The 19,000-nt window shown below is 55.5% G+C and overlaps 1 protein-coding gene across 4 annotated transcripts in view; it reads left to right on the top strand.

Moving 5' to 3' along the window:
- Positions 1-19,000, top strand: part of ATP9A (ATPase phospholipid transporting 9A (putative)) — a 126,869-nt gene that overhangs the window by 101,597 nt on the left and 6,272 nt on the right. For 3 of the 4 annotated variants that reach the window (XM_036418457.2, XM_045574921.1, XM_036418461.2), the window contains exons 16-24: positions 492-584; positions 1,595-1,678; positions 2,968-3,138; positions 5,039-5,137; positions 7,062-7,151; positions 7,226-7,370; positions 11,203-11,267; positions 13,527-13,682; positions 18,012-18,076. In XM_036418457.2, coding sequence (XP_036274350.1) covers positions 492-584; positions 1,595-1,678; positions 2,968-3,138; positions 5,039-5,137; positions 7,062-7,151; positions 7,226-7,370; positions 11,203-11,267; positions 13,527-13,682; positions 18,012-18,076 — 968 coding nt within the window. Of the gene's footprint in view, positions 1-491; positions 585-1,594; positions 1,679-2,967; positions 3,139-5,038; positions 5,138-7,061; positions 7,152-7,225; positions 7,371-11,202; positions 11,268-13,362; positions 13,507-13,526; positions 13,683-18,011; positions 18,077-19,000 lie in introns of those variants that run through there. The other variant, XM_036418462.2, reaches the window with a different exon arrangement.

Below are 19,000 nucleotides of genomic sequence, written 5' to 3'. Positions count from 1 at the left end.
TTCTGTGTCTCCTTGGGGTGCTGCCTGGTGGGAGAGGGCCAGGGACGCTGCTGGAGCCCCTGCCCGCACGGCAGAGAGTCCTCCTGGCGAGTGTCGGAGTGCCAGGGCCAGAAGCCCTGGTCCAGGGGATTGTCTCCAGGTCTGCGTCCCCCCTAATCCCCTCCCCCCCGGCTCCCCCTCATGGTGATACTGGCCGGCCAGGGTGTAAACGTGGTTATCTTACAGCGTGGGAGCTGTTCCTGCTGGCCTGGTAGTTACTTTAGAAAAACACAAACTAAGTTCTTAAATCCTTTTGATCTTGTTTTCATCACTTAATAATTTTTCAAATGCTCTGAGTTTTGTGCTGTTTTCTGTGGCCTTTGCCCCCTCTGGCTTTTTATCTCGGGCCAAGTGGAAACCATGGGCGTCTGCCGAGGACACGCAGTATGCCAGGGCGGCGGGCACTGGAGCGTTCCTCCCCTCACTCCTGCCTCCCGGCCTCTCCCCTCCAGGACGAGTCCACGGGGGAAATTACCTTCTACATCAAGGGCGCCGACGTGGTCATGGCTGGCATCGTGCAGTACAACGACTGGCTGGAGGAAGAGGTGAGCGTGATGAGGGCGAGGGAACCGGAGGCCCGCCCTCACAGGGGGTCAGGAGGGGGGTCTCTGTATTCGCTATCCACGTAGCACCTCACCCCAGAATGCCGCAGCTTCGCATAACAGATTCAATTCTCTCCGTTTCTGTGGGTCACGAATGCGGGCACAGCCTGGCTGGGTCCTCCACCGCGTCTCTCCCAGGATGCAGTCAAGGGGTCGGCCGGGGCTGGGGTCTCATCTGAAGCCTCAGCCGGGGCAGAACCCTGTCCAGACCCAGAGGTCATGGGCAGGAGTCAGCTCTTTGGTGGCTGTTGGCTGGAGGCTGCCACGTTCTTTGCCACGTGGACCTTCCCGCAGGACCGCTCCCAGTGCGGCAGCTGGCTCTGGCAGAGGGGCAAGCGAGGGAGCGGGACAGGCGGAGAGACGGACGTCACCTGCCCTCGGAAGGGACCTCCCCTCACTTGGCCACACGCTTTGCTGGGAACAGGGCACTGGGCCCAGCACATGCTCACGGGAAGTGATTATACAGGGGCGTGGCTACTACATCTTCAACGAGGTGGTTTGCAAACACAAATGCCGACGGAACTGGCTGGCAGGGTTGCGTTTGGTATGTTAAAGGCACGGGAGTGCTGCCAGCTGGGCACCTGTCTGCCGGCCGCCCATGGAGGTGGCCGCATGTCACCACCAGCTACTGCAGTTATATGGGAACATGTTGTCAGAGGTTCTGTTTTCCCAGCAAGCCGGAAATCCACATCTTCCTGTGCAGCGTTACACCCTGGACTTAAATTGCGGAGCCTACGGTGCCCATCACAGACACTTAGGTCGTGTGGCCCGTGGGCCATGCCACACCCTCCCCTGAGAAGGTCCACTCCGGGAGACGGCTTGGGGAAGGCAGGGTCTGGTGGGGGTGCTGTCCCCGTGGGAGGGGCCTGTCCCCTCAGCGTCTGGCCCTCCTCAGCGGGCGTCAGGCCCAGGCAGAGCCCCAGCGGCCCCACTCACCTCCCTCTGCTCCACAGTGTGGGAACATGGCCCGCGAGGGGCTGCGGGTGCTCGTGGTGGCGAAGAAGTCTCTGGCTGAGGAGCAGTACCAGGACTTCGAGGTGAGTGGCTCTGTGACGGCTGCTTATTCTCAGCCCTGCCCACCTGCCCGGCCATGTCTCCTCCCAGCGGCCCCTCGCTCTTCCCACTCCTGCCATCCTGCTGTCCCCTCTGAACACAGCCAGGTTCACTCCGGTCCCTGGGCCTTTGCACTTGCCTCTGAGTGCACAGAGCTCTCTTTCCTCGTGCTGCTCCGTGGCCCGCTCCCTCACTTCCTTTGGCTCTCAGCTCAAATGCCGCCGCCTCCGAGAAGTCCTCCTGGACTCCCCATCTGAGGCAGCCCCTCCTCAGTACTCCCCACCCTTCACCTCATTTAACTTTCTTCTTTGTACTTATCTGGAATGACCATGTATATAAACATTAATATCTCTTTTCTGGAATTAAATCTTTTTTGAGGGCACTTTGTCCCCCTGCTTGGCTCTGATATCCCCCACATTTAGGCTGGTCCTTGGCACACAGCACACCTCCTGGAAAATTTGGAATGAGGCCCTAATTTCTTAAAGCTGTAAAAAAAAAAAAATCATTGATTTTCACAGCCAAGGTTTCAGCATAAATATGTCATCTTGTCCCATAGATTGTGTGTCCCTGAAGGGAAGTATGTTTGTGAGATCCCCAGTCCTGGCACGAAGCCAAGTGCACATTCGCATGCAAGATGGGAGGGAGAGGTGAGGCTGGGGACAGGCTCTGGGCCCTTGTCCTGTCCCACCCAGAGGAGCTGTGCTTGTCTCTGTCCCTCCTCTGTGTGAGTTCTTCGTAAAGTTTTAACTAACAAGAGGCCTAGCCCGGATCCAGCCCACCTTCCTTTCCGTTTTAAAGGCATCAGTTTCGAGTCGGCCCGTGAGGGGCCTCTGATTTTCTCCCGGGTCTTTGCCAGCACCGTAAAGAGGGGGTGAACAGAAGGGTTGGGCGATGGTCTTGGAGAGTGGGACTTTGCCAAGGATTCTTGGTTAAAAGTGCGTTTTGTGCAGGAGAACCTACTGTTTTTCTGAGCTCTTGTGTTGTGCCAATCCTCACAACAACCCAGTGAGGTTGGGGCTGGTATTGCTGCTTCAGAGAAAATGAGCCACTTGCTGGAAGTTGCACAGCCAGTGAGTGAGTGCAGAGCTGAGGGTGGAACTCTGGTCTGTCCAACTCCCGAGTCTGGACTGTGAACATGGAAGGGACCGGAAGCCTCCGTGTCACCCCTCTGAGGTCCACACCAGGTGTGGCGGCGGGATCGGCACGCCGTCCCCCTCGGTGCTGGACAGCCTTGCACCGCCCCGCCCTGAGCGCGTCCCCTGCTGTGTCCCAGGCTCGCTACGTGCAGGCCAAGCTGAGCGTGCACGACCGCTCCCTCAAAGTGGCCACGGTGATCGAGAGCCTGGAGATGGAGATGGAGCTGCTGTGCCTGACGGGGGTGGAGGACCAGCTGCAGGCGGACGTGAGGCCCACGCTGGAGACGCTGCGGAATGCCGGCATCAAGGTAGGCGGCCTGCGGTGGCCTGGCTGCCGAAGTGCCGCCCGGGGAGATGGGCTCCGGAGTTACACAGCTATCCCTGGAGCAGAATGTGAGGTGGGAGATGGGGGAGGGAGGGCGTGGGGCAGAGGGAGCCAGGCGTGCAGGGGCCTCAGCCCTGTCTCAGGTGGGCCTCTCCTCACCTCCCGCCCCGCAGCCCTGGTGTGGAAAGGCCTGCGTGTTTGCTTTCCTGGCCGGCCTGCCTGGCCACGTCGGGTCCAGCAGGCAGGACCGCATGCGGCTCCTTGTCCCTCATTGCCATGCGTGTCCATTATATCCCTGAGAGTGGCCAGCCAGCCAGCCACCTGGCCGTGGGTCTGGGCGAATGGGTGGCCACCCAACAGAGTGACCGCCTGCCCCAGCAAACTGCCACCTTTACGTTTTGTCCTCTACTGGTTGGGGCCCTGAATGTCCAGTCGTATCATGGGGAGAGGCCAGCAGAGGGCGTCTGAGAGCCTCCAGAGGATCTTCCAATTCCTGGCTCAGAGCCTCTGAGAACACGTATGTGTTTCACCCGCCTCCGCCCAGAGCAGCTCCGGGCGCGTCCTCGGGCCTGTGATCCGCAGAAGCGCGGGGAGCTGGGCCGCGGAAGCCTGCGGGTCAGACCTGCCGCCAGGGCGCTCCGGCTCGTCGGTGCGCATCCAGGGCCCGTGTGTGCGAGCACGGGTGTTTGTAAACCAGACACTGTCACGCACCTTTGGTTCATAGGAAACTGTCAGCATGATCCCAATTTTTTTTTGTAAGTTTCATCAAGATTCTGTTTGCACAAATTACTTCATCTCTCTGCTCCTTAGCTTCCTTAACTCTAAAATGGGGATAATAACAGGATGTACCTCATTGGTGAAGATTAGAGGAGATAAATGCTTATAAAGTGTTTGGCCCAGTTTGGGGCCAATGAATGCTGGTTGCCATCACCAGCACCCCCACCATCATTATAATGTTTAGTCCCTCTTTTTCCTGTATTTCTAATCACAATGTTAAATCTGATCATTTCTACCTCTTATGTGGCACCCACATATTTTCTTTTAAAAAATATATATATTTTATTGATTTTTTTACAGAGAGGAAGAGAGAGGGATAGAGAGTTAGAAACATTGATGAGAGAGAAACATCGATCAGCTGCCTCCTGCACACCCCCTACTGGGTGCTCTTGACCGGAATCAAACCCTGGACCTTTCAGTCCGCAGGCCAATGCTCTATCCACTGAGCCAAACTGGTTTCGGCGAGATCCCAATCTTGGAAAAAAAAAACGGCTGACATCAGAGGCCCATTGCTACTGCATTGTGGTGTTTAAACTTGGTCCCTTTGGGGACCTCGCTGTGCGGCGTTGGGGCAGTCCCCTCGCTGCCCCCCAGCAGTGAGGGGGCTGTGACGGGGCTGGAACCTGGCAGGTCTGCTAGCAGCGCTTTGTAGTCAGGGTTAACCCCACACGGTTCCTGACCGGCGTCTGGCCAGGAAGAAAGACCGTGTGTTCCCTGACAAAGCATGTTTCCTGGGACATGGAAGTGACCCCTCACCCATACAGGCCCCCCTTCCTTAGAGGTTAGCTGTTGCTTTAAGGAAGACTCCTCGAGGAGGGGGTGTGAGGTCAGAGGCCGAGCTTCGTGATGTCTCCGAAGCGTGTGGCCCAGCGGTTCTCTGAGCACCACGCCGGTGTCTGCTGCCACCAGCGGTGGTCGCACTGCATCTTGACGCCCCTGACCGGGGCATTTTCTGTCCTGAGGGGGGGGCCCCCTGAGCCTCGAGGAGGAGGTAAATGGGACACACTAAGTCTAGCTCCATGTTCCTGGAAACCTGGCCGACAATGCAGGCGCCAGGCTGCCCCAGGCAGCACTCACCACGGGGCCTCTCTCTGCGGTGGCTTCAGGTTTGGATGCTGACGGGGGACAAGCTGGAGACCGCCACGTGCACAGCCAAGAACGCGCATCTGGTGACCAGAAACCAGGACATCCACGTGTTCCGGCTGGTAAGGCGCTCTGCATGGGGCCTCACGGGGGTGTGGCTGCAGTTTGCCCGTGACCTCATAACCTGGTGACCTCATGACCTGGTGACCTCATAACCTCGTGACTTCATAACCTGGTGACCTCTTAGCCTTGAGGGGGCCCCGAGAGGGGAGCACGGTAACCTGGGCGGGGGCTTCCATGGCCGGTTTGGGAGGAAACACTGACGACCCAGTGAGGCCGGAGGTTCCTTCTGGCGCTGTCTCCGGGGCACCCCGTCCTGGCCCGTGTGAACGTGTGGTCTTACCTGGTGGGCCGTGGGCCCTTTGAGAGGCCGCGGAACGTGAGGCAGGATTGGCGTGAAGGATGCAGACAAGCGCATCCATGTGGAATTGTTCCCCCGAGTCCAGGATTTCACCTCGTCCTGGAAGGCCAGTCCTTGGGTAAGAAATAGCGTCCAGGTTGCAGGTGCTGGCCTGCAGGAACCCCTGGGAGCCTCGGAAGGAGGTGTGTGGGGTGGGCACGGGAGAAATGGCCCCAAACAAGCCGGCATGAGGGGCAGCCCAAGGCTGGCGGCCAGGGCCTGCGCCTGGCCTTACTGAGGGGAGGTGCGGGGCAGGGTCCCGCTGGGGCAGGGTGTCCACTCGTCAGAAATTGGAGCCACCATACCAACGGCTGCAGGGATCTAGATGTTTGGGGGTCTCCCTCTCCACCCCTGCCTTTGGTCCATAGCACGTAGAAGCTTCCAGAAGTCCAGCTGTCTGGGGAATAGCACACACAGTGTTGCTTAGAGGCAGATGCGGTGGGTCCTCACTGTCTGTGGGATCTACATACAAAGCCTCCTGCTCCCTAAAATCGATCTGTGACCGGAAAAGCAGTGCTCAGGTGCTTCCGGAGTCACCAGGGTCGGGGCGCGGGCGCAGTCTGAGGCCCGCACGTCCCGCTGAGGACGAACAGGTGGCTCCGCCCCCTCGTTTCGGCGCTCACGCTGCATAGTGTCCTTTTCACGGTCCACGGAGGACCACCTTCTTCGCATGTTCGTGCTTTCCGTTAGCGATTTCACCGTGTGCAGTGACGAGGGACGGCACTGCTCCGAGCACAGGAGGGCCGTGTGTGCCCACGGAGGGAGTGGTGGCTTAGCTCAGCCTCTGCCGGGCCCGCGTCCAGTGCTGTCCGCCATGAGTTCAGTGTTAAGGAACCAACAAATACGTGTTTTAAAAGATGTCTTTAAGCAGACACACATGTAACACGAGGTTATGTACTGATCGGGTGGGAAGAGGTACTGTGAGCAGAGGCCTGTGCCTCCCTGGCCCTGGTCCGTTTGCTGACTCAGCGTTCAGGCGGGGCGGTCCAGACTGTGACGGCCACTGATCACGAGAATCCACTCTGTCCCGGAATCCAGGGGCTGCAGACCACGGCTCCCGTGCTCGCTCGCGTTCTGGGAACAGTTTTATCTGAATGCAGACACACCCATCGTGCACATAGCTGCCGGAGGCTGCCTGGGGCCCACAGAGCCCACAGTGTTCACACCTGGTGCTTCACGGAAAGCCGGCTCCCCTGCCGGGGGCCGCGCGGGGCGTGCTCCTGTGTGTGAGGCTCAGCTTCCTCTGTGAGAGACGCACGGGGAAACCCGGGAGTGCAGGGCAGGGCTGGCCCAGGCGGGACCTGCAGTCCTTCTTGTTCTTGTTCTTGGATTTACAGTATTTATTTATTTTTTAAGTGGGCACAGCCGTCCTGGGGAAATGCACGTGACCGACAGGCTACCCGGTCCCCACAGACACATCACCAACAGGATTTGATTTGGCTTGGGGTCCGGTGGCGGGGGAGGGGCAGGGGGCCTTGGCCAAGCGGCCATTGTCTCTCTGCGGCTCCAGGAAGCCTCTGTTTGTTGTTCTGCGGCCTCTGCAGAGCGAGGCCGCCTCACCCCCTCCCCGCCCTGCTCCCTCCCAGGTGACCAACCGCGGCGAGGCCCACCTGGAGCTGAACGCCTTCCGCAGGAAGCACGACTGCGCCCTGGTCATCTCGGGAGACTCCCTGGAGGTAGGACGCGGCCGCCCCTCCCTGCTGCTGGGGGGAAGTGGCCTTGCTGACCCCCCTCCCTCCCTCCCCCACAGATCTGCCTCAAGTACTACGAGTACGAGTTCATGGAGCTGGCCTGCCAGTGCCCGGCCGTGGTCTGCTGTCGCTGCGCCCCCACGCAGAAGGCCCAGATCGTGCGCCTGCTGCAGGAGCGCACCGGGAAGCTCACCTGCGCAGTCGGTAGGCTAGTTAGTTACCTGGGCGGTAGGTAGGCTAGTTACCTGGGCGGTAGGAAGGCTAGTTATCTGGGCGGTAGGTAGGCTAGTTACCTGGGCGGTAGGTAGGCTAGTTACCTGGGCGGTAGGAAGGCTAGTTATCTGGGTGGTAGGTAGGCTAGTTATCTGGGTGGTAGGTAGGCTAGTTACCTGGGTGGTAGGTAGGCTAGCTCACCTGGGTGGTAGGTAGGCTAGTTACCTGGGTGGTAGGTAGGCTAGCTCACCTGGGCGGTAGGTAGGCTAGTTACCTGGGCAGTAGGTAGGCTAGCTCACCTGGGCGGTAGGTAGGCTAGTTACCTGGGCGGTAGGTAGGCTAGTTACCTGGGCGGTAGGTAGGCTAGTTACCTGGGCAGTAGGTAGGCTAGTTACCTAGGTGGTAGGTAGGCTAGTTATCTGGGCAGTAGGTAGGCTAGTTACCTAGGTGGTAGGTAGGCTAGTTATCTGGGCGGTAGGTAGGCTAGTTATCTGGGCGGTAGGTAGGCTAGTTATCTGGGTGGTAGGTAGGCTAGTTACCTGGGCAGTAGGTAGGCTAGTTACCTAGGTGGTAGGTAGGCTAGTTATCTGGGCAGTAGGTAGGCTAGTTACCTAGGTGGTAGGTAGGCTAGTTATCTGGGCGGTAGGTAGGCTAGTTATCTGGGCGGTAGGTAGGCTAGTTATCTGGGCGGTAGGTAGGCTAGTTATCTGGGCGGTAGGTAGGCTAGTTATCTGGGCGGTAGGTAGGCTAGTTACCTGGGCGGTAGGTAGGCTAGTTACCTGGGCGGTAGGAAGGCTAGTTATCTGGGTGGTAGGTAGGCTAGTTATCAGGGTGGTAGGTAGGCTAGTTACCTGGGTGGTAGGTAGGCTAGCTCACCTGGGTGGTAGGTAGGCTAGTTACCTGGGTGGTAGGTAGGCTAGCTCACCTGGGCGGTAGGTAGGCTAGTTACCTGGGCAGTAGGTAGGCTAGCTCACCTGGGCGGTAGGTAGGCTAGTTACCTGGGCGGTAGGTAGGCTAGTTACCTGGGCGGTAGGTAGGCTAGTTACCTGGGCGGTAGGTAGGCTAGTTACCTAGGTGGTAGGTAGGCTAGTTATCTGGGCAGTAGGTAGGCTAGTTACCTAGGTGGTAGGTAGGCTAGTTATCTGGGCGGTAGGTAGGCTAGTTATCTGGGCGGTAGGTAGGCTAGTTATCTGGGTGGTAGGTAGGCTAGTTACCTGGGCAGTAGGTAGGCTAGTTACCTAGGTGGTAGGTAGGCTAGTTATCTGGGCGGTAGGTAGGCTAGTTACCTAGGTGGTAGGTAGGCTAGTTATCTGGGCGGTAGGTAGGCTAGTTATCTGGGCGGTAGGTAGGCTAGTTATCTGGGCGGTAGGTAGGCTAGTTACCTGGGCGGTAGGTAGGCTAGTTATCTGGGCGGTAGGTAGGCTAGTTATCTGGGCGGTAGGAAGGCTAGTTATCTGGGCGGTAGGTAGGCTAGTTACCTGGGCGGTAGGTAGGCTAGTTACCTGGGCGGTAGGTAGGCTAGTTATCTGGGTGGTAGGTAGGCTAGTTATCTGGGTGGTAGGTAGGCTAGTTACCTGGGTGGTAGGTAGGCTAGCTCACCTGGGTGGTAGGTAGGCTAGTTACCTGGGTGGTAGGTAGGCTAGCTCACCTGGGCGGTAGGTAGGCTAGTTACCTGGGCGGTAGGTAGGCTAGCTCACCTGGGCGGTAGGTAGGCTAGTTACCTGGGCGGTAGGTAGGCTAGTTACCTGGGCGGTAGGTAGGCTAGTTACCTGGGCAGTAGGTAGGCTAGTTACCTAGGTGGTAGGTAGGCTAGTTATCTGGGCAGTAGGTAGGCTAGTTACCTAGGTGGTAGGTAGGCTAGTTATCTGGGCGGTAGGTAGGCTAGTTATCTGGGCGGTAGGTAGGCTAGTTATCTGGGTGGTAGGTAGGCTAGTTACCTGGGCAGTAGGTAGGCTAGTTACCTAGGTGGTAGGTAGGCTAGTTATCTGGGCGGTAGGTAGGCTAGTTATCTGGGCAGTAGGTAGGCTAGTTATCTGGGCGGTAGGTAGGCTAGTTATCTGGGTGGTAGGTAGGCTAGCTCACCTGGGCGGTAGGTAGGCTAGTTATCTGGGCGGTAGGTAGGCTAGTTACCTAGGCAGTAGGTAGGCTAGTTACCTGGGCAGTAGGAAGGCTAGTTATCTGGGCGGTAGGTAGGCTAGTTACCTGGGCGGTAGGTAGGCTAGTTACCTGTGTGGTAGGTAGGCTAGCTCACCTGGGCAGTTGGTAGACTAGTTCACCTGGGCAGTAGGTAGGCTAGTTACCTGTGTGGTAGGTAGGCTAGTTACCTGGGCGGTAGGCAGTATAGCTCACCTGGGCAGTAGGTAAGCTAACTCACCTGGGCCATAGGTAGGGAACCCACCTGGGCAGTAAGTAGGCTAGCTCACCTGGGTAGTAGGTAGGGTAGTTACCTGGGCGGTAGGTAGGGTAGCTCACCGGGCGATATGTAGGGTAGCTCACTGGGCGGTAGGTAGGGTAGTTCACCGGGTGATATGTAGGGTAGCTCACTGGGCGGTAGGTAGGGTAGTTACCTGGGCGGTAGGTAGGGTAGCTCACCGGGGTGGGTGGTAGGGTAGCTCACCGGGGTGGGTGGTAGGGTAGCTCACCGGGGCGGGTGGTAGGGTAGCTCACTGGGCAGTAGGTAGGGTAGTTACCTGGGCGGTAGGTAGGGTAGCTCACTGGGCAGTAGGTAGGGTAGTTACCTGGGCGGTAGGTAGGGTAGCTCACTGGGCAGTAGGTAGGGTAGTTACCTGGGCGGTAGGTAGGGTAGCTCACTGGGGTGGGTGGTAGGGTAGCTCACTGGGCAGTAGGTAGGGTAGCTCACTGGGCGGTAGGTAGGGTAGCTCACCGGGGCGGGTGGTAGGCTGCAGCGTGAGCCTGTCCCGCTGGGACGCTGGCTCCATTTCCTGGCGGGATATTGGACCCTGCGGCCTGTTCTTCACACACCCCCTGCCACTTTGCTCGGGTCTTAATCTTTTCCTCCGTGGACATGGCTCTGTTTTGTTGTAATTGTGATTTTTACTGTTTCCCTTTGAGAAAGAGCAGATAGTGTTCCTGGGGGCTTCGCTCCTTCGCTGGCCCTTTCTCCGCCGGGGCCATGGGGCTGGGGCTGGGTCCCGCTCTCCGCGGGCCTTTATGGCTGGGTGCCCCGTTCACGCTGAGCCCCAGCCTGCTCGCTGGTCAGGAGGGAGAGCCGCAGCGCCCCTCCCAGTGGTGCTGACAGAGCAAACGGCGTCACTTTAAACTAAGGTGACCAGATTGTCCCGCTTTTGGCAGGACAGTCTTGATTTTCAACAATTTTTCCCACATCCCGTGGCGTTTAAAAAAAAAAAAAAAGTCCCTATTTTTTGAAAGATTGGAAAGATTCTTAACAAAAATCGGGACTTTTTTTTTAAAACCCCTCAGGACAGGGGGGAAATTGTTGAAAATTGGGACTGTCCTGCCAAAAGCGGGACAATCTGGTCACCTTACTTTAAACGTACTTGTCACGACAGTGCCCGTCAGGGGCAGGGTGGACAGTGACCGTGGATGGGGCGCGGACACAGACCCCCCCGCCGTGCTGCTGGGCGGCAGGGACCCTCGGCCGGTCCTGGTCCCGGTCCCTCTGGCAGCCGCTGGAAACCAGGCCTCGGTCCCGCAGGTGTGGGTGTGGGTGTGGGTGTGGGGCAGGCAGACACGCAGTTAGCCAGCACTCACGAAAGGGCAGAACCGGTGAGACTATGGGAAGGAACCACGTTTCTTGCCTCTCGCAACTTCCCGGCTTTTCTCTCCGGTCTTGTGACCACAGGTGACGGCGGCAATGACGTCAGCATGATTCAGGAATCCGACTGCGGCGTGGGCGTGGAGGGGAAGGTGAGCGGGGGCCGGGGGCCGGGGGTAGTGCCGGGTGGCGTGTCTGGAGCGGCTGTCCATGAGCTGGAGGTTCTCTCTCCTCCGAGGCAGGAATGTGCTGTAAGGAACCCGCATCCTGACGACCTGGCCTTACCACCCGGGGTTAGCATTCGGATCCCTGCATCTGCAGACAGATGCTGATGTTTTGCTTGCGAAAACCTAAGTTAAAAACAAAGGTTCTTGCCATAATCGCAGGGCACGCTGGGTGCACTTCCGACTTCTCCTTAGGGGGTGGTGTCAGTTAGAGCCGAGTGGCCACACTGTGTGCGGAATGTGGGGGAACGGGACATGGCGGCGCGTTGCTAAGAGGCCGGGGTTCTTCTGAGGGTTTGTTTTTCGTTTTTTTCCCTGTGTGACTGCTTCCCATTTAATTTGCCCGCCCTCTCTAATCTGTCCCCGCTCAGTGACGATCCTCAAGAACGGTGGCCCCTAGCGTGAGGGCCAGGGCTTCCTTACATTTTGGTCTGTATCCTCATGAATTTGGCTCATCCTTTTTTTTCCTTTTTCACTCTTCCTGGTTAAGTAATCCTTGAATGAAATGTTATGTATGGACTCCTTTTTTGCAGGTTTTAGGAAGACACTTGAGTTTAATAGATATAATTCTTTACTTGTGTCTATGTGGAGCCAAAACATTTCCTCTTAAAATGATACTCCAATGCCCTTGTTTTTGGATTGAAAAGGAAGAAATGGTCACTGTAAAAATTAAAACACCTCAGGAATGGATGACGTCTCTTTTAGATAGCCTCGTCTAGGTGGTAACATACCAGAATTTTTGTCTATGTGTATATTGCTGATTATGAATGTGTATGTATGTATTTATTGTACACATATTCACATGTACACATATATTAAATATGTATGTATATTATTTTCAGGTATAGTTTTAAATTAGAAACATGCATTTAAAAAATACATATTTTTATTGATTCAGAGAGGAAGGGAGAGGGGGGAGAAAAAGAGAGAGAGAGAGAGAAACATCAATGAAGAGAGAGATTCATTGGTTGGCCGCTCCTGCCTCCTGCATGTGCCACACTGGGATCAAGTCTGCAACTCGGGCATGTGCCCTGACCGGGAATCGAACCATGACCTCCTGGTTCACAGGTCGATGCTCAGCCACTGAGCCATGCTGGCTGAGCAACATTATGCCTTTCTAATGCAACTTGATGACATCTGTTGTATCGTGGGTTTCTTTCTACATCAGAACATAAAGTAGATCCCTCCTTTTTTGCTTTCCCGCAAACTTTTTATTTTGAAGACGTCACTCCTTCAGAAAAGTTGAACTAGAGCGAGGAGCACCTATCTATTCTTCACTTCAGTTGGCCAGTCGTTACCCTTTGCCTCAGTTTCTTTCTCCTCCCCCAGCCCTCAAACCAGTTGGAAATCAGCTGCAGATATAATGTGTTACCCCTAACGACTTTAGCATGGACTTCTTAAGAAAAGGACATTCTTTTACGTACTCGAAATAACATTATATGCCCCCCCCAATGCCATGTTGAGATTACATCATATCATTCTCATAGTTCATTCTCCCCTGTCGTCCTCAAAACGCTGAGTAAAAGTGTCTCCAAGAACCAATAAAGGGACAGTTGAGGCGTCTCCCCTGACACCTGTGGGTGAGGCTGACTCGGTTCACATTCTGTGTTTCTGGTGTGAGCAGCACCCGAGGGGAATGTGCATCCCCTGTTGCACCCTGTCAGTGTGTCTGTCCCACAGACGGCATCCGTCCGGCACCTTTTAAAATTACACAATTCCACTCCACAGCTGCACTGTAAATTACTCCCACTTCTACAAATGCGCAAAGCGGCCGTGTGTGTTCAGGAATGTTCCCTTTAATATTTTCAGTCGCATCTGACCCCCACCCCCCATGTTTAACTCTCAGGGAGCGGAGCGTTATAAAACGCCTGTCTTCGGGGGATTCTTCGCTTCTGATGCTCATTACGGCGCGGGCCTCACCCCCAAGGCTTAATGCTGCATCCATCCGACCTCCAAATTACAACTATCTGTGATTTGGAATGTTTTCTGTTTAAACAAATTCCTCTTTTTAAATCGGATTTAGCCTTGGACCACCCACTGTGTGTGTAGCTTGAAACCAAAGAGCCTCTTCCTTGAAGTTCCTCGGAGATCCCCTTACAGCGTTGTCTTGCTTTTCCAATTAAAACAAAGGTGCTTGCTCTGACCCCTGTGCCTCTGACAGTGTCCGTTTGTCTCGTCGGCTTTCAGGAGGGAAAGCAGGCCTCGCTGGCCGCCGACTTCTCCATCACCCAGTTCAAGCACCTCGGCCGGCTGCTCATGGTGCACGGCCGCAACAGCTACAAGCGCTCCGCCGCCCTCAGCCAGTTCGTGATCCACCGGAGCCTGTGCATCAGCACCATGCAGGTGGGTGGGTGGTGCGTCAGCACCATGCAGGTGGGTGGGTGGTGCGTCAGCACCATGCAGGTGGGTGGGTGGTGCGTCAGCACCATGCAGGTGGGTGGGCGGTGCGTCAGCACCATGCAGGTGGGCGGTGCGTCAGCACCATGCAGGTGGGTGGGCGGTGCATCAGCACCATGCAGGTGGGTGGGCGGTGCCTCAGCACCATGCAGGTGGGTGGGTGGGCGGTGCGTCAGCACCATGCAGGTGCGTGGGCAGCCGGTGCATCAGCACCATGCAGGTGGGTGGGCTGCCGCCGTCTGTGCGGGCGCGCATGGCTGTCCCGGGTAGGGCCTGGGGGTTAGGCCATGTCGTGGAGCCGGGATACCCGCTCCAGGCCCCATGGCACCTGATAGACCTTGAATTGCCCGGAACCTTCCTGTTGGGGGTTGAAGGCTATTCTTGGGGTGTCTTATAAATGAGTAGAGTAAGGTGACCAGACGTCTCACTTTGGGCGGGATAGTCCCGATTTTGAACAATTTGTTCCGCGTCCCGCGGCATTTAAAAAATCGGGACTTTTTTAAAATGCTGCAGGACGTGGGACAAATGGTTAGAAATTCTTTCCAAAAATCAGGACTTTTTTAAAATGCCACAGGATGTGGCACAAATTGTTCAAAATTGGGACTGTCCCGCCCAAATCGGATGTCGGGTAGACTAGAGTTGTTATAACTGGTTTGCCAGAAGGAAAAATGCCAAGTTAAATGCTAAATGGGTGCTAAGTTTTCCACATGCAGAGATAAGGGCCAGACGAGAATAACTTGCTTTTCTTGAGCGCTACCTAAACACTGGGCATCGGGCTAAGTGTTCACAGTGCAGCGTCTCACTCAGTCCTCACAGGAGCACCCATTTCACAGATGGGGAGTCTGAGGCTCCGAGGGTGGGGCAGAGGCAGTGTGGTCCTGTTCCTCAGGGTTAGTGCGCTCTTAATCCGGTCTCCTCGGCCCTCCACACGGCTACAGCAGTTAACTGTGTTCTGGGGAGGAGGCCAGCGGGAAGAAAAGAACACATTTTGGGTGTTGAAGGACTGTCTCCTGGTTTTCCTCCGTGGGCATTCAGGTGAAAATGCTCCCAGTTAAGTGGTGAGAACATGGGGATCATATATCTCGGGACCCATGGTTTTTTTCTGACCAAATCACTAAGTATAGCAGGTCCCCGAATAATGTTGACTTGTTTAAGACCATTTCATTATAACATTGGTGATATGCTGTAGGAACTTAGCTCTTTTAAAAATCAATTAGCCTATGGCAGTGGTCGGCAAACTCATCAGTCCACAGAGCCAGATATCAACAGTACAACAATTGAAATTTCTCTCTCGAGCCACATTTTTAAAACTTAAACTTCTTCTAACACCACTTCTTCAAAATAGACTCGCCCAGGCCATGGTATTTTGTGGAGGAGCCACACTCAAGGGGCCAGAGAGCCGCATGTGGCTCGAGAGCCACAGTTTGCCGACCATGGGCCTTATGGTAAACATTATACATCATGTTGCTTGAAGTCACAGAACCTATCCACAGTGTTAAATGAGAACTCATTCTATTGATGATACCTTGAGCAAAACCCTTCACCCCTTGGGGCCTCAGTCTTTCCACCTGTAAAATGGGGACATTAAGATCTGCCTTGTCTCTCAGGCTCCTTTGAAAAGTAGAGCATTTTGTAAGGGACCAAGTACGAAAGGCATCCTTACCATTATTAATAAAACACAAGAGGATGATGTGTACAATAAGAGAACATGCATGTGTGTGGGAAAGGGGATTAATCACACATGAAAGGCACAGCCTGGCGGCGGTGCTCTGTGCTGATGAGAAGCCGCCTGTCCTGGCCTCCTCCGTGCATGCCTGTTGGGGTGGAGGCATGTTTTTAATATCTCTGCACTCAGGAGTGTGGGAGCCTTACGGTGATTTTCATCAACATGCTCTAAGCCCAAACAGCTGGCGCGGCTCATCAGACCACATCTGCACTTTTAACTCAGGTTCGCTCCTCGATTGAGCTGGATGGGACAGTGGTTTTAATCACCGGGAGACCAGCCCGCCATCCCCCGGCGGGCACACAGAGGCGGGCCTGGGGACTCCCTTCCGTGAGGCTCGCGTGCCACCACGCACACGGCTTCGGGGAAACCTTGTCGGCGGGAATCGTTCTCTGTGCTGGGAGAGTGCCCTTGACCCTGTCCACGTGCTGAAAGTGGGCAAGGCCCTGTTAGAACTGGACCTTGACGTGGGTCTCTTGGATAGATACAGGCATAGCGTTTCGTGGAAACACCCCTCCCCCCCCCCAAAGTGCTCTTTTCAAGATGAAGTCTTTGAGGTCAGCCCGGGGCTTTTGGGGAAAGAGGCTCCCCATGGTGATGTGAAAGACGAAACACCAGATTTTTGACATTTTTACAACCATCCTTTCTTTGCAACAGCCTAGCCTGGCTTTCACCTTTCCGTTCTGAAATCACGGCCAGGGTGCGACCAGGACTTCCTGCCGAGGGCCATGGCCTTGGGTGGCACCTGTGTCCTGAGCTGGGCCGGGTGAACACGCGTGGCAGGGGCTGAGCTGGGCCGTGTCCTGAGCTGGGCCGGGTGAACACGCGTGGCAGGGGCTGAGCTGGGCCGTGTCCTGAGCTGGGCCAGGTGAACACATGTGGCAGGGGCTGAGCTGGGCCGTGTCCTGAGCTGGGCCGTGTGCTGAGCTGGGCCGGGTGAACACAGGTGGCAGGGGCTGAGCTGGGCCGTGTCCTGAGCTGGGCCGTGTGCTGAGCTGGGCCGGGTAAACACGCGTGGCAGGGGCTGCGGGGCGCTGTCTCAGTTAGACCTCTTCCTGATCACGAGGCCGGCTCGGCCTTTCCCTCGTGTTGCATCCATGCAAAGCCTTCAGGAAGCCGCTGCCCCTGCTTGCGTGGGTTTTAGGATCGGGGGAGTGAGCGTTGCGGCTGCTTTGCTTCTGTGAGCCCGGAGAAAACCGGAGAAGGCGGACACAGCATCAGGCTGATTGGATGCTATGGTTTGCTTCTTCACCGCCCGTAGCGAATAGTTTGCCAACGAGGAAGCAGAGGTTTCGGGAAGGGTTTGCAAAGGTCTTTATTCTTCTCGTCCAGTTGCAATTTGTAAAATTTTCAAAAATATTACAACCTGTAGTACAAGAAGTAAAGCCTCCTCTCCAGCCCGCCTCCAGGGTGACGGGGCGAGTCCTCTTGGCAGAGGCTGTTTCCATATCAGCTCCCAGCAGACGCCCATTGCTGATGGGTCCTCTCCCGGGAGGCGGCGGTGGGGAGCTGTTAGGACTGTGGGCGCGGAGACAGGTGAGCTAGAGCCCGGAGTGCCATTTACCCGCCCAGGTTCCCCTCCTGGAATACTCAGGTGACGTGAGGACGCCATCTCCCGAGTGGTTCTGGAGAGTCACTGAGCCCGTCTACGAAGTGTCCACAGAGGGGCTGAGAGGACTCTGAGTAATAAACTCCTTGGGCACAGTTCCTGGCTCTGTCCCTTGGGAGCTGTGTGATCTCGGGCAAGTCACTTAACCTCTCTGTGCCTCTTCTCCTTGGTAATATGGGGATGATGATGATAACAGTGCCTACTTCATAAGGTTGAATAAGTATTCACTGAGCTAATATACTTTTGAAAAAATATATACTGTATTTTTCGGACCATAAGACGCTTCGGACCATAAGACGCACCAGTTTTTAGAGAAGGGAAATGAAGAAAAAAAGATTCTGAAACAAATAGTGTCCTAAAATATTTTATGTGCATTAAAACCCAACATCACAGTCATAAACACATGTAATCAACCCTGTAAAGTAAACAGCAGCATTTAGAACCATTTTAGAGCCGGGCAAGCACACAGAGACCACACAGAGCCGGGCAAGTAAAAAAACTTTTTTTTTAAAGTATATGTGTAGGCTATATTTGGACCATAAGACGCAGGGACTCCCCCCACCACACACACACTTCTGGTGCGTCTTATGGTCCGAAAAATACTGATTTTTTACAAAGAGGAAGGGAGAGGGATAGAGAGTTAGAAACGTCACTGAGAGAGAAACATGGATCAGCTGCCTCCTGCTCACCTCCTACTAGGGATGCGCCCACAATCAAGGTACATGCCTTTGACCAGAATCGAACCCGGGACCTTTCAGTCCACAGGCCGACGCTCTATCCGCTGAGCCAAACTGGTTAGGGCATGAGCTAATATATTATACTTAAAGCACTCATGGCTGTCGGTGTAAAACAAGTGCTTTGTCGGAGGCGGGCGCTGTGTTTACAAGCATGAACATCGGGCTCTGGGGATGGCTGTGCTAATGTCCTCTTTCTCCTCCCCCAGGCTGTCTTCTCCTCTGTGTTCTACTTCGCCTCCGTTCCTCTGTACCAAGGATTCCTCATCATTGGGTAAGGAGAGCCATTTTTTATGAAATCACCTGAAATGCCACAATTATATAAAGAAACATTATACCAAGTCCCCAAGTGGCCCGCCACGCCAGGGCCAGCAATGCAGCTTAGACGTCTCTTGGAATTACTGAGTTTCTGAACTGCTAAGCCCGTAACCAGGTCGGGGACATTGGGTCCGGGAAGCTTATGTCCCCGGCACTTGGCCCTTTGTACCTGGTAAGAGAATGCCACCGGCCCACACGGGCCCACGGTTATTGGCTGCTGGGCCACCAAAGCAAGAGGGAGGCTTGCAGACCACGATTCCATGGAGGTCTCAGGAAAAGAGAAAAGGGGTCTGCGCAGCACCTCCCTACGCGCTGGCCCCAGGGGACGGCCCGCTGTTGGGTGTGCGAGGCGGGAGAGTCTTGGCGGACCCTTGCGTGCCTCTGACCCATTAGACTGGGTGTCACTTGGACCTTTGCTGCCACCAACTCACCCCAACCTGACCCGAATTTATGACGTTCCTTCTGACCTTTGCAGAGAGGCGCTCAGTCTTAGTTACCCAGGTCGGGGGAGTCTAGTTACCACCTGCCCCAGATAGAGGGCGCCCTCCAGGCTCGGAAGAGATGCCGGAAGGCGCAGGCCCCTTGGGCAGGCGGACAGAGTGGGCCTCCCGTCTTTCTAGGTTTTGCCAGTTCAGCCTGAGAGTAGGTGCTGGACTTCTAATTGGAAAAACAGACCTTGCCCTTCGTCAGGTCCTGGGAGAGTAAAGTGAACATGCCTCTGAATATAGTGGGGCTTCCGTGTTTTATGTGGCCTTCCAGGAACTGGTCCCCGGTTTTCTCTCGGTTTTCATCTCCTCTCTCCACCCCTCAGCTCCAGCCGCACGGATGCCTCGCTGTCCTTCAAACAGGATGGGCACAGTGCTGCCTCAGGGACTTTGCA

This window comes from Pipistrellus kuhlii, unplaced genomic scaffold, assembly GCF_014108245.1.
Source record: "Pipistrellus kuhlii isolate mPipKuh1 unplaced genomic scaffold, mPipKuh1.p scaffold_m20_p_6, whole genome shotgun sequence".
In the NCBI taxonomy this organism is placed as follows: domain Eukaryota; kingdom Metazoa; phylum Chordata; class Mammalia; order Chiroptera; family Vespertilionidae; genus Pipistrellus; species Pipistrellus kuhlii.
This window is presented reverse-complemented; position numbering and strand designations above follow the sequence as displayed.